Source organism: Tachypleus tridentatus, chromosome 4, assembly GCF_004210375.1.
Source record: "Tachypleus tridentatus isolate NWPU-2018 chromosome 4, ASM421037v1, whole genome shotgun sequence".
NCBI lineage: Eukaryota > Metazoa > Arthropoda > Merostomata > Xiphosura > Limulidae > Tachypleus > Tachypleus tridentatus.
In genome coordinates, this window is record NC_134828.1 from 40,418,263 (window position 1) to 40,432,364 (window position 14,102).

The 14,102-nt window shown below is 30.8% G+C and overlaps 1 protein-coding gene across 3 annotated transcripts in view; it reads left to right on the forward strand.

The window, feature by feature from the left end:
• Positions 1-14,102, forward strand: part of Sos (Son of sevenless guanine nucleotide exchange factor) — a 109,486-nt gene that overhangs the window by 71,201 nt on the left and 24,183 nt on the right. For all 3 annotated transcript variants that reach the window (XM_076497905.1, XM_076497904.1, XM_076497906.1), the window contains exons 13-15: positions 3,367-3,484; positions 6,125-6,208; positions 9,406-9,615. In XM_076497905.1, the coding sequence (XP_076354020.1) occupies positions 3,367-3,484; positions 6,125-6,208; positions 9,406-9,615 (412 nt within the window). The remainder of the gene's footprint in view (positions 1-3,366; positions 3,485-6,124; positions 6,209-9,405; positions 9,616-14,102) is intronic.

Here is a 14,102-nt window from a genome sequence, read left to right on the forward strand (position 1 = left end):
ATTTTGCAAATACAAAGAATGGTTTGTGATTTATGGCAGCAATTAACATTTCATATTACAAGTTTTAATCCTCTTGTTGTAACTCGGTTTTGTGATTTAAAAGTGCAGGTAACATCTATAAATGACCCCATTTTGAGAGGACTACATGACAGAATGGTTTAGCTCTTGAGTTGTGTATAATTATAAAAAACATAAAGGCATGAAATTTTACCAATAAAGAAAAAAATATCCATGGTAATGTTGAGTCTTATCCAAAAAACTAATGAGGTAGGATTCCAACATGGGTAAAACAGGCTGGTCATCAGTTAAGTAGTGAAGATAATTAACTTGGTTGTCATCAGTAATCAAGGAACACAGTTTTATTGCAACTAAATCAAGAGCCTCCCTTGAAATTGTGTACAAAATTAATGTGAACTTAAGCCTAAAGAAATGACTTGGCTATGTTGATAGGCTTCTTCTAAACACACAACACACACTCATCATGAAACCTCTGTGTAGTATCATTAAAACTTCAATTGACTCTTAGTGTAAATTACCACTTTGAATTACCCTATTTGTTTGCTGTTTCCAAACTACATAAATCTATAAAATATTTAATGTTACTTGACAAAACTATAGAAAAGGATAATGAAAATAAGCAAAAGTTCTAGGTGTAAAATAACTATGCAGGTGTATCTGAAAGCTCTATCACATAATTTTGCTAATTTACAGGCTAAATTTCCTTCAAACAGTCTTCTAATTTATATTAAAATGAGATTATTGAGGTTGTTATAAACACATTATCTATCTAATGTTAGAAACTAAAAATTCAAAAAAGTTCCATTTATGTTACAGTTAGTTTTAGTTTTGGAAGCTGGCTAAACATTATATTGCATTAAGTTTAATATTTGTGATAAAAATTGCATAAAAATGTAGGTTCTATTTTTTAAGTCTTAATGTGTTCACAATAGATTTCAAACCAAAGTTGTGTAAGAATAGTGTTCCAAGTAGATTTGATATTTGTATAAAAATCACTTGTATGCATATTTTACTTTAAAGAAGACATAAAAACAAGTGGAATTGGCTAGATTGTGAAACTGTGAAAAGTACAAATTTAGTAGGGAATAGCATTGGAGATACCTTATTTTTTAGTTGTTCTCTTTCTCATTTGCATGTTCAAAATAATTTTTTTTGTAAGATACTTTAATATGTAAAATAAATTATAGAAAATTCTGTCTTATAATTGCTGAACTTCTTTTCTATTACATGCTTACTGTTCTAGTAACAATGTGAAAGTGTTTTGATGTTTAAAGCATATTATGTGAGAGTGACTGCTATTTTTACAAGTTAAAAAAAAAAGTTGTATCACTTAACATTGCCAGGTTTGAGGAACTGGATGATTCTGAAGCAGGAATTGAATGTGAACATGTAGGATAAAGGAAAAAGTTACTGGAATATTTAAGTTGTAGAGATACAGTTTTATTTTTCCAACTTTAAATTTTGTTTTTGCACAACAATAATTATAATTTTAATATTAATATACTAATTATTTATGCAATTACCATCATAATATCTGTTGAAATCATGGTTATTGTAGCTTGTAGCAGTAGGATTCTTCTTGTAAAAGTATGTCAGAAACCTGTTGTCATTAGTGTATTTTAGTAATTACTCTCACAGTATCTGTTGTAGTCAAGGTTATTGTAGTCTTTTACCCTTCCCTAAAGCAATTAGTTTCTGGAGAGAAATACCACACAGTGTGAAAATGTAGTTCTGATTCATGAAGTTCCACTGCAACGTTATCTTGGATGTGATTGTAACTTGACTTGCTCATTTGCATATTCAAAATTATTTCACTATAATACACTCAACCCTTTATGCATAATATATATCAAATGTCTTATGTAACTTAAGGTGTAGTTAAGTGTATTACTTGCACACTGCAAAAATGAAATGGTAAATTACTATGTAGATCATTAAATTCTCCAACCTGTTTGGTTCAGACAGAGAGTAACAAAATTATAAGCAGTCTGATGAAAATCAGACTGTGTGGCCCTCCCAACTGTGAAGAATGATGGGAGTAGTAACAGTGCAACTTGGCTCACTATTAAAAGTTAAAGTCCATGAATGAAGTAACTTGTAGTGTTATTGTAGATATTATTGGTTGCAAATAACATCCAGAATCTGTCTCAGCCAACCTAGAACCCTATTCTGAATTCAGTTGAAAGACGTTGGTATGTTTTGTATTGCTGCCCAAAGGACAGAAAGAACAAACCCTTAAATCAGAAGCTGCTTTATAATGTTTCTCTTAAGTTACTCTGTGAAATCTGGACCTCAAGTTGTGTATTAATCCTTATAAAATTCTTCTCAACTTCCTTATTAAATATTCCTACATTGAAAAACCTATAAATTTCTATATTTTGGGGGCTGGAAAATATTGTAATTTTTTTTATCAATTATAATGTTGGAAAATGCTGAATTATCTTAACCTACTCAGATATATGATTTATTACTTAAGTAAGTTATAGTAAGGTATGCAATATCTGTTCTTCCCAAAAATGGTTAATTGAGTGAAATTCTGCACTGCTTTATTATTTACCATTACGAATTGATGAATTAAAATGAATTAATATGAGAAAGGTTGTAGCATGTGACATTATCCCTGTTTGCCTATTTTTCTATCAGCTTGGGTATGTTGGATTGTGGATCTGCAGAGCCATTATTTATGTCCCATTAGCGGAAAACAAAACTATGATCTACACTTTAGGGTCTTGGGAAGGTTAACTCCCACTATTCAGTCAGACAGGAGAAACCAAAGAGTTCGTGGTGGGTGCTGTTGACTAGCTGCCTTTTTTCTAGCTTATCAGGGTTGGCTAGTACAAATTCGCTTCTGGAGCAGCATTGCTTGAACATATGACATGAATTGGCAAACATTTTCAATGTCTGAAATTTTTCTAGATGATAAGTGAAGTAATAACAGAATTAATGGATTTTCTTAATCATGTATTCTTGGAGTGAGAGTCCTTAGTAAATAGAACCAATAAATGGCTTATAGGCAAATTTTTAGTTTTTACAAAGAACCTACAAACAGAAATAGGTTGTTTGGAAAATCAGCATAATTTTTCAGTGTCTTGGGTACATTTTAACACTATAAATTTAATTTATCAACTGTATATTTACCTGTAATATTCTATGAATCCATATAATTTTTCCCATATTCTTAGATAAAGTTGTCCTATAATTTTCTCATGACTTAATTAAGTACATTTAGGGGCCTGAAATGAAGTTATTTTTTAGAATGGAATTATATAGTCTATGGTAGTTTCTTTTGTGTGTGTGTGTTTAAGCAATGATTATATTCTTATTCTGTTTTGAATATTTATTTTATAGAACTGAAATTTGCCTTTGAAATAGCTCCTAGAGATCAACCACACATTATATTGTTTGGTAAGAGTCTAGAAGAAAAATCTATCTGGATGGCTAATCTCATTCTCTTAGATACAAGAAGGTAAGAAATTGTTGATTTTTCTTTTCTCTGTTGATATATTCAACAAGTTCTCAAATACAAAGCACTTTATTAGACCATATTTCAGTTCTATATCTGCAGATTCTACTCTCACTAATGTACATTGTACAATTCCAACATGGTAATTTCTGCTTCAGTTTTGTCTTACGTTTGAGATACTGACTGAAATTTAAACATTTATACTTAGAGAAAGGTTGTTAGTATGCAAATGGTGGTTAAGATGTGAGCCAAAAGATAAGTTGGATAGAAGTTGTAGTTCTGTATGTTTCACCAATTTGTGAAAACACACATCATGTTTAAATCCAGAACATTGGGATAAACATTTAGCAGATAGTTTTGAATTTTGAACATTATTCAATGTAATACAACTTCTGATGTTTTAAGATTTGGAGAAACAAGGGATATAATATATATACATTTCAGTTATACTATTATTATTATTCTGTATGAATTGTGCAAAACCTTGTTTGCACTACTAGCACCACTTTTGCTTTATATACAACAGTTTTCTGCAAAGAAGGGAATAAATGGCATTAGCAGTAAACTGTAAGGATTTTTAATGAGAAAACACTATAGAAGGTATAGTGACTATAATACCATGAAAATAGTGAAAGACAAAAACAAAAAATTGTAACCAGTGTAACAGATTTACTATTATATAACTATTTTAATATTGACATTTGTGTACATTAAATCTATATTTGAAAATGTAGGTAATTTGTACTATTTAATGTATGCTGTAAAATTCTTGCCTATTCCCTGAATTTGTAGAAGATTCTGAAGTGTAAGAATCAACAATGTACTATTTGTATATGTAAAGTACTAGTGATTACCAATATTGTTGCCAACTGAACTTTTGAGAACCTCACCTAAAAGTTATAAATTGATGCAATGAGAAACAGTTTTATATTGTTGGTTTCCTACAGTTAGTAAACTATAAACCTAAAAGTGTTACTGTGATAAACATCTATTAATAAGGAAACTAGATATTTGACCAAGAACACTTATAGATTTCGAACATTATGAACTGTTTGATTTCAGCAGATTAACTTCAGACTTTAATATTTCTATAAACACATTAGATGTTTTCATTCATGAAAAACTAATGTTAAGAGGTAGCTAGCTATCCCTTAAGTGAACTGCACTGATATCAACTTGAAATTAATTCATTCATTATGAACCAACAATAAAATATTCAGTTTCAGATCAGATAGAAGACTCAATATTGTTGTAAGTTTGTAAAACTTTTGCATATAAATAATTATTGATAATAATTGTTTGTATTAACCATTATTATAAATTGCATAATTATTTATATATTAAAACATATTTGCAGAGATGCCAACCATTACGATTTGAGCGTAATCATTACGATTTTGGTGTACACATTACGACTATATGCTCATACAGACAAATATTACGACTTGTTGCAACTCCCAAATTATTATATATTATATAGGCCTATATAGTAAAGTGATAAATTGTTCCCCCAGGGCTTGAAAGGGGTGAAAAGAAAATTTCTAGTAAGATACAAATAAATTTTGATAATAAATAAAAGACATCATCCAAATGGCTACTTGCGATAATCATGTTTGTGCTTGAAATAATAAAAAATATTTGTATCTCCTACGTCTACCAATAGTTTGAGTGTGGTGCTTCTCCATACTGGGTACGTGGGGGAAACCATAGTTATGTCATCAGTGCTTGTCAGCCAATCAGCACTCGCGTAGATGGGTATTTCTCGTTTTCTAAGAGGCATAGAAACACCAATGCGATTGTTCACAAGATGGAAAAAAAAGAGGCCTCGTTCACCAGATTGTCTTGTTTTTGGCAAATCTAAGAGGACTAAAACTGTGAATCAAAAATTTAGGAAAGAGTATAGTGCAAAATATCTGGTTATTGCATCAAAAGTCAGTGACAGTCATGCAATTTGTACAGTTTGTCACATCAATTTTTCTGTGGCGCATGGCAGGATAAACGATTGTTCCAGACATACAAAATTGCATCTCACCAAGAAAAAGCTAAGGCAAAGACAAAAACGATGCAGATAACAACATTTATGAGTAAGAATTCAGAATATGAAAAAGAATTTCAAAAGAATTTTTTAAATTTATCTATTAAATACACAAAACAGTCATAAATGAGCAATCTATAGCAGTAATAAATAATAATAGTTATAATAATAATATAATAATAAACAGCTTAGATCATTGATTAGGCCTAGTAGCCGCAATTGATAAAGGGCTCTGTTTACATTCATTACGCTCAGCCATTTGAAATAGTTGGCATCTCTGTATTTGTTTTATGAAAGAAAATTTTGTGTGTCAGATTTGTTGGAAAATATCATATTGATGCGTAAATAATTTCTAAATCAAAATTACAATTCAACTTGTTTTAGGTCATTTGAAATCATAATATGTAACATAATAAATTAGAGACTCATCTGAGATGACTTATAATACATGACACCAATAATATTCATTTTATTTGTCTGTGTTCAACAAATAAAAGGAAAAAAAAAGAAAAAAATCTCAAGTAATATTTATAGTTTTATCATATTAGTGTAGTGAACAAGTGTCAAAGTTTTTCACAGACGTTTTTAAAGTATTAATTTGTTTTCAGTATGCTAGAAAGAACACTAGACAGCATCCTCTTAGGTGAAGAGAAGAAACATCCTCTGAGGTTACCTCCTCCTGAAGAGTACAGGTACACATAAATGTGTGATGAACTTGTATAACTGGTGTGCCAGAGGGTGCACCTGCATATATCAGATTTTAAAATATAAGTAAAACATATCATTTTAAGTCTTATTTTAACACTGCATAATCTACGATTAATATGTTTCACAACAAAAAAATAAAGTTCCAACTTTCATTTCTGCTGAACCCTGATGAGGTTTACCTGTAAACAACACATTAATTTTTTTTTTCATAAATATTCTTGCTGATTTAAAAATATAGGTTTATATTTTCAAAGACACTACTATCTCTTGAAAGTATTTTGAACCATGTCTTGTTTGCAGTATCTGTCTGAGTAATGCAGACTATGAGGGTCCAGCAACCTCAATCACCTTTCATGTAGGCAGTGTATTAGTTATGTGCATGTCTCATAACAACTTTTGGTTAGTATTTCAGTGTTGTGATTGTAAAATTCCTGTGGCTTGAGTTCATTTATTTTTCATATTATTATTATTATTATTGTTTTGTAAGTCTACAGATAAAATGGTTATGTATATTTCATTTAATCTTACTAAAAAGACTCCTACATAGGACATAGGACTATTTTTATGTTGATTTTTGAAAGAGGAGAAAGTGTTTTTGCATTTCTGTTGGTTAACTTTCATTTTGAAGCTGCTCAAGCAAATTAAGCCTACAGAAAAAAAAGCTAGGTATACTACACTACTGTCTATACACAGCTACTAAACAAACTCTTGCAAAGGTTGTAGGGAGGGCTGTTTTTAAGTTAATTCAAGATTTTCACCTATTTAAAATTTTCTATGTTTTTCTTCACTACAAATATAAGCTCTTTGAAACCATTTAAGCATTGGTATAATAATTGGAAAAACTGCTTTATGCTAGTCAGAAACACTTTGTTTTGTTAGAGTAAGTTGTTGTATATTTATAACGGTGTCTCAAGCCTTATTATAAATAATTATAGTTTTATAAGCCATTGTAGAAAAAATGGCTGTAAATATTTTACCAGAACTTAGACACTAGTAAAGGATGCAGTATTCCATAGGGTAGTTTTAAATGCAACTTAAGCACCTACATTTTTTCTTTTGCTCTGAAGAATTGCTTTTAAGTCCCTCACTTTCTACTATTGAAAAATATCAATTGTTTTACTAATTTACATTAGCTGGAAAATAACTTGTGCAACTTATAGTGCATTAATTAGAAACTTTCACATTGAGGATTCATCATTTCTCAAGTTCACTGTTATACTTTGTCTCGTGGTTGTTTGTAACTACTTCAGTGAATTTTCTAACAGTAGACAGTTACCATAGTAGATTTATTTATACTTGTGAGTGGTGATTTATACTGAGTTTCATACTTTACTGAAATTGTGAATGTATATTTTAGTATTATTTCATTATTATTATTCATATATTTTTTAGAATCCTACAACAAAAATCAGCTGTGTAATATGCACCAAAACCAAAACATGTAGACCATATTAAATGCTGTGAATGTCTATGATCTATTTAAAAAGTTGGTTATTTTTCATTGAAAGTTGATTCATGTGGCTATAAATACATAATATATATTTGTGATGTTGTGAGTGGCTTCTTTTTTACTTGATTCTTGTTAAACATGTGCTTACGTTGAAATGTCAGGTACAAAGCCACCTGGATTGGTAAATAACGCAGGCCTGTGAACTTAAACTTCATAAAAGTTGTTTTGGTTTTAATAATGGATTTTCTATAATTCTGCTACACAGGTTTCAAAAACATTTTTTTTTTCCTATCACGTGATGTGTGGTTTTTTGTTTTTTTTACAAATCATGAACCAAAAAGTCTTGCATCAAATTATTATTTCATTTACCTCAATGAACATTTTTTATTATGTTTGTTTAAAAAAATACAGACCAACAGAAGAAAAAGGGAAGGACATTGATGTCAAATAAATTATGTATTCTCATTCATCCTGATTTTTTCTTTGTGTGAAATCTGTGTTTTAGTAGTGTCAAAACTACTTATTGTGGTCTTTCTCATATGTATTGTGCCTGAAGCATGTTGTTTCAATAACCAGCAGTGATCAGCAATCATGCTGATGTTCCACTTCCCTGATACCTCCTCTCTGTTTCTGTGTTGTCTTTATGAAAACTTTCTGTTTGTTTCAGGTTGAAAACATTCCCTGTCATTATTTCTGTTTATTAGATTTAGAATGAGATGAAACTGTATCAAGAGTCTCGAATGAAGTAGGTACAGGTACATCAGGTCCCTGAGCAACAGGTCTTGCAAAAGATTGGTAGAGTAGGTACAGGCACATCAGGTTTATGAGCAAGAGGTTTTGTAGCAGATTGAAGATTTGGATAAGAAATTTTTTATTTATTTAGAGTGTTGTAGCCTAGCATGTTACATGAGGAATAAACAACAGCCATCTCCGTGGTTTCTAAGCTCACCCCAGACCACTGGAATTCCAAAAGGCAAAGACTTTCTTACCTTCAGTTAATTGTCTTTCATGCAAGTGGTGTAAACTTTGTATAGCCAGTGATTTGTCTTTGTTTCCAAGTTTTATTCCAAAACATATTCAATACACGTTTTTGAAGAGATCTGTTATGTCTTGCCTTTGTTTCTTTACAAAATTTACCACAAACATATCAGAATATCTTTGTGTCTTTTACACAACCTCTTGTTGCCACAGAAATGAATAAATAATAGTAAAATGAAAAGAATAATGTCAAAGTACACAAACATACCATTCAGAAATGACACATCATACAGCCTGTTAACTGTTTATAGTTTATGTACAAGCAGTTACATATACAATCTTCTGAGTTCTAGATGATTGGTAAGACTTTCATGTCATGGTTGGTCTAGAGAAATCTGTAGCTTGTGGTTGTCAACATTTTAAGCATAACCTGACTTCAGTGAAAATAATTCACTGAATTATGAATAATTCATAATACGTATGACATTTTATGAAAAATCTGTACATAATGGAGAAAATTGGATATATTTAGATTCAACACACATGAATTACTGTTGAACATGTAAAAATTTCAAAACTAAATCCATCACAAGCTTGTGTGATAGTTGTGTGGGAAAAACTAATGCAGCATTTAACTGTTTATTATTAGTTGAATTTATTTCATGTAATTTGAATTGTGCATTCAGTTTTAAATAACAGTGAAATAAGTGATAGTTTAATGATGTCTATCATGAAATTCTGTTTTTGATACAGGTTTGCAGTTGAGGATTCTGAAAGCAACATAATTTTTGAGGAGGGAAAGATAAATGCTGGAGTTCCACTGATCAAAGGAGCCACACTACTGAAGCTGGTAGAGAGACTGACCTACCACATGTATGCTGATCCCATGTTTGTGCGCACATTTCTGACAACGTTTCGATCTTTTTGCCAACCCCAAGAGTTGCTAGATCTACTTATTGAAAGATATCCTTTAGCATGTAATTATTATTATGTAACTGTATTTATTTAGTACTGGACTTGTGTTGAGTAAGTCTGAGAAAACAAAGATTGTTAGTAAGTAACGTTAACACAGGTTATTGGTAAAAGGTATTTTTTATCAACACGTTCATCAGATAATCAAAAAAGTATTCAAGATTTACTTTAGGCTAAAAGCATTGAACAGATGTGTTATGTTATCAAGCTAAGTAAAGTAAGTATTTAAATTATTGGTGGTCAGAATGTGTTATTGGTTTGTTTTATTAATTCTCATTTATCAAGAAACAAACATAAGCTAAACATACAGAGTAAGTTACAAAATATAATGAGAAAATAAAATTAATGTGTCATGATAAAAATGCTGCTAGTCTCTTGTCTGTATAAAGTTTATATTTAAAATTTAGTCTGCAAGGAGCTCTTACGGGAGCTTGCAGTTTTGGAATAAATAGATTATTATGAGGAAAATTCTACATTTTATTTATTTATTGTTTATTGTTTTTTGAGATCACAGTAGCTGTATTAGAAAAATTTTAATAGTTAAGTTATGGGATTTGTTTTTTTTTGCTGATTACTCTTTGTAATTATAAAGTTGGATTAATTTCATCTTTGTTTTTCTAATTGTGATGAACGTATACTGCAGAAGACCTTTATTCCATGCCTTTAAATATTGTGTGTAGTTTCAGAATCCAGTATTCTCCAAAATAAGGCATCAGTTGTACATATCAAACATGTGACCTACCAATATTTATCTTAACTGAACTTAGCAACATAATATTCATTTGATGGCCCAAAGCCTAGACATTGTTATAGAATGCAGTTTGTGATAATTTTTTGAATGATTTCTGATAATACAATATACATGGGAAAAACGTACATGGAAATATTGGAATATCGCAGCTCCAGGCAATGCCATGTAGGATTTAAGTAACAGACGAAGCCATTGAACTACTGTGGCAAAACCCTTAAGAAGCCAACAATAACAAAATCTAGTAAAACTTTAATATATATACAAGTAACTGTTGGTTTACTGTTGTGTGCTTGTATTCTGTTATTGTAATTGTTCATGGTTCTTTCATAATTTATCATCAAATATATAAATGCAGGTTTACTACAGATATACTTTTTTTCCCACCAAACTGCTTATAATACAGCCATTTTCAATACTGCTGGCTGTTACATAGCAGTCAAAGGGCTTTCTTAAATAATTTTGAAATGGAGTTAAATTGTGATTTTTAAAATATTCTTCACATGCGATTTTGTTTCTGTAAATGATGTACATGTGGATAATTTAGGACAGTTCAAGAATTAAATGAATGTGTATGCAGTCATTCCATTGAACTGACTCCCATATTGAAGTAATGTTGCCTTTAATGCTTAATTTGCTAAGTATATCTGCAAAATGTGACAGACTTTTAGTAAATGTTATAAGTCTGTTGTATGCAAAAATTCATATTTTCTCAACTCTAGAACTGTTGAAAAATCAGCAGTTTAGGGTAAAATGAAAAGTTGATACTTCTCCCATCAAATTAATAATAACATGTGCACTTTGACCTCACTCATACTCATAGAACAAGTTAAAATTGGGAAATCTATTAAAAGCAACATGGTAGGCATAATAAAAAGCATGCCACAAGTGATGACTTCACATATTTTCTTGTTAATGGATGAAATCTCTACTTTAAAGATGAGTATGAATAGTATTTAAGTTAGTAATCAAGAGAACATCACCAAACTTGGTATATACAAAAACAACTAAAATGCATGGAACAATGGCAACAACAGTGAAAGTATGTAGGATAACATTCAGAGTAGCATGACTGACCTGAAAAACAGAATGCACGGGCAAATTACATACTCATGTAATTGATCTATATGTGTAGCACCAATAATGTTTAGACAAGTCGGAATGTTATATGGATATGTTGAAATGAGTCCATGAAATAATTAGCTACAGGCAACACAGTGATGCATAAGGTTCACACAACATACATGAAGGATATTTACATCATGGAATTATATTTTCTTAGACATTTGTGTAATTGAATCTTCAGTAAAATGAGGTAGGGATTATAGGGAAGAAAATGGCATTTACTGCAAATATAATAACAGGTAGTATGAAACCTCAGGGTAGTTCTCTAAGTTTAGCTTTAAACCAGAACAACTCCATGTGTTATGATGATAGAAGATGTATTGGTCAATTCCATCAAGGGTGCCATAGCATTATACATTATTAACTCAACAACAAGACTATGAACATTGGAAGATGAATGGCTTTTAAATATTTTTAAACCAATTACAGTTATACAGTGTGTGCCATGATCATCAGTCTTCAAGACCCAGATTGTAGCCACATGCCAGAAATTGTTGTCATCGTGACCAAGGCATCTGGAAGACCTTTTTCAGAAAATTCTACATATTCTCATCCAGTGAAAATTAACTCATTCATCTGTTATAAAAGATCTAAGATGTTAAAGAATGGCCTGTGATTCACCTTAATGATTGAACATACCATTGATATTAGGGATATTTTTGGTCCATGTAAAGCTGCATAGAACTTGAGATTAGAATTTTGAACTGGCTGTTTAGAAAGTGTTAGAAAAGTGCTAGATAAAGAAACTGTACAAAACCACAGTATCCTCAGCCTAGAGGCCTAATAGAAATTTCAACTCCACCCTGACTCATAGTCTTGTCAATTAATGCAGTGAAGCTCAGTCTAGGTGGAATAATTAATTTTACCATTTCATCCAAGAGAGGAAGCATGACACCATATTACTGTTGAAGGTATAACAATGCATTCCTAGGCTTCAAACAAATAGGAAGGATCATACCCAGTTATGGATGCTTGCTGTGATTTTATGATGTCACACTTTCAAATACATATGCAGCTTTAGGCAAAAGTGAGTTATTTATTTCAACTGCTTGCGGAGATACAATGGTCTTGAACAGTGTACTTGGTGAGCAGAGAATAAAGAAGATGCTAAAAACTCAAGTTATGCTGTCAAAGCTACCACACATTAACCAGAGATCATACTCTAGATATGAGTAATTGTAAAGGCAACGGAATGTCACAATTAACTGATTAATTTTCTTGGACATTAAACCTGAGAAAGGGCAATGCTGCCTACTTTTTGTGCCCTCTGCAAGTCCATAGATGGGGTAGTCAACATTTAGAAAGATCATATAAAATGCTGCCTTAAGTATTTTATAGCATTATTTAAATAGGAGAGAGAAAAACCAATGAGTTATAGTGAAAAACCCTTTAAGCAAGAAGACAGTAGAAAGTTCTAATTATTAGAATAGCTTGCTGTATTGGCATTATGATTGTTAACCAGTTATTCATTGTGTATCATCACCAAAGTCTTATTATAACAATCCTCAAGTCAAGTGTCACCATGGTTTCTATATTATTGTGTTTTGACAACTGTAATATGTTCCATGTTTTTGTATTGTATAGTATGGTCCACACCATTGTATCAGGTAATAAAGCCCTGAACTACAACACGAGTAACTGTATATTTTGAGTGTAGTCCAATCAGCATCTTAGTTGTTACATCGTGAGTCATAAACATATCGTTACTTGGAGAGTGGGAAAGGGACTGATCCCTGGCTGATGAACTGTAATTTATGATTGAGGCATCTGGGTTAACTCATTTAGTTATGATCATTGATTCCAGAACTAGCAGGTTTAACAAGTTTTGAAGTAATTTTTAAACATTTGTTTATTTATGAATTATTAAAGTTATGTGTAATAAATTATTATGTGTAAATAATTTTTTTAAATAAAAGTGTTGCAGTCAGCATAAAGATACATCTCAAATCTGTCTGAATGGTATCAGTGATTATCCTTAGAACTATAACATATAGCTTATATCATGTGTAGCTTTTTCTTGTTATTTATTGTAAATAAATCAGTTATTGAATGCAAAGTGATGGCTGTTTTTTACTTTTTTGTAAGTGTTAAGGTATTGATATCATTATTCTTTTTTTTTCTCTTAAAGTTCAAATAGAAAATCCCTATTTTTGATTGCAGAATAACTAATTTATTTACTTTATAAAGACACACAAAATACATTTATATAAAAGTACTTGTTGGCTTGTGCACTTTTCTGAAATACCTTTCATCATAGATGTTTCTTTTTATTATAATATTTCTTTTGAACAATTTACTAGGAAAAGTTTTATTTGATAATGTAATGGAGCAGAGTTTTGGAACTTGAACATTTGCAAGATAAAAACTTTTAATTTCTTCAAAATTATTTAGAAAGTGTATAGAGATCAGGATGATTAAAAAGCCCATTAATATCAGATTTAGTGGCAATTTAATATTTCCTAGTGCATGAAAGGCTTGTGTTGTGCTTTTAACAATATTTCATCCTCACCACAAGTAACACGTCTGTTTGCTCTTGTGGAAAAAGAAAAGTTCAGTCTTGTTTCCTTGCCCAAGAGGATGCTAATTCATTGATGTACTGTTATAT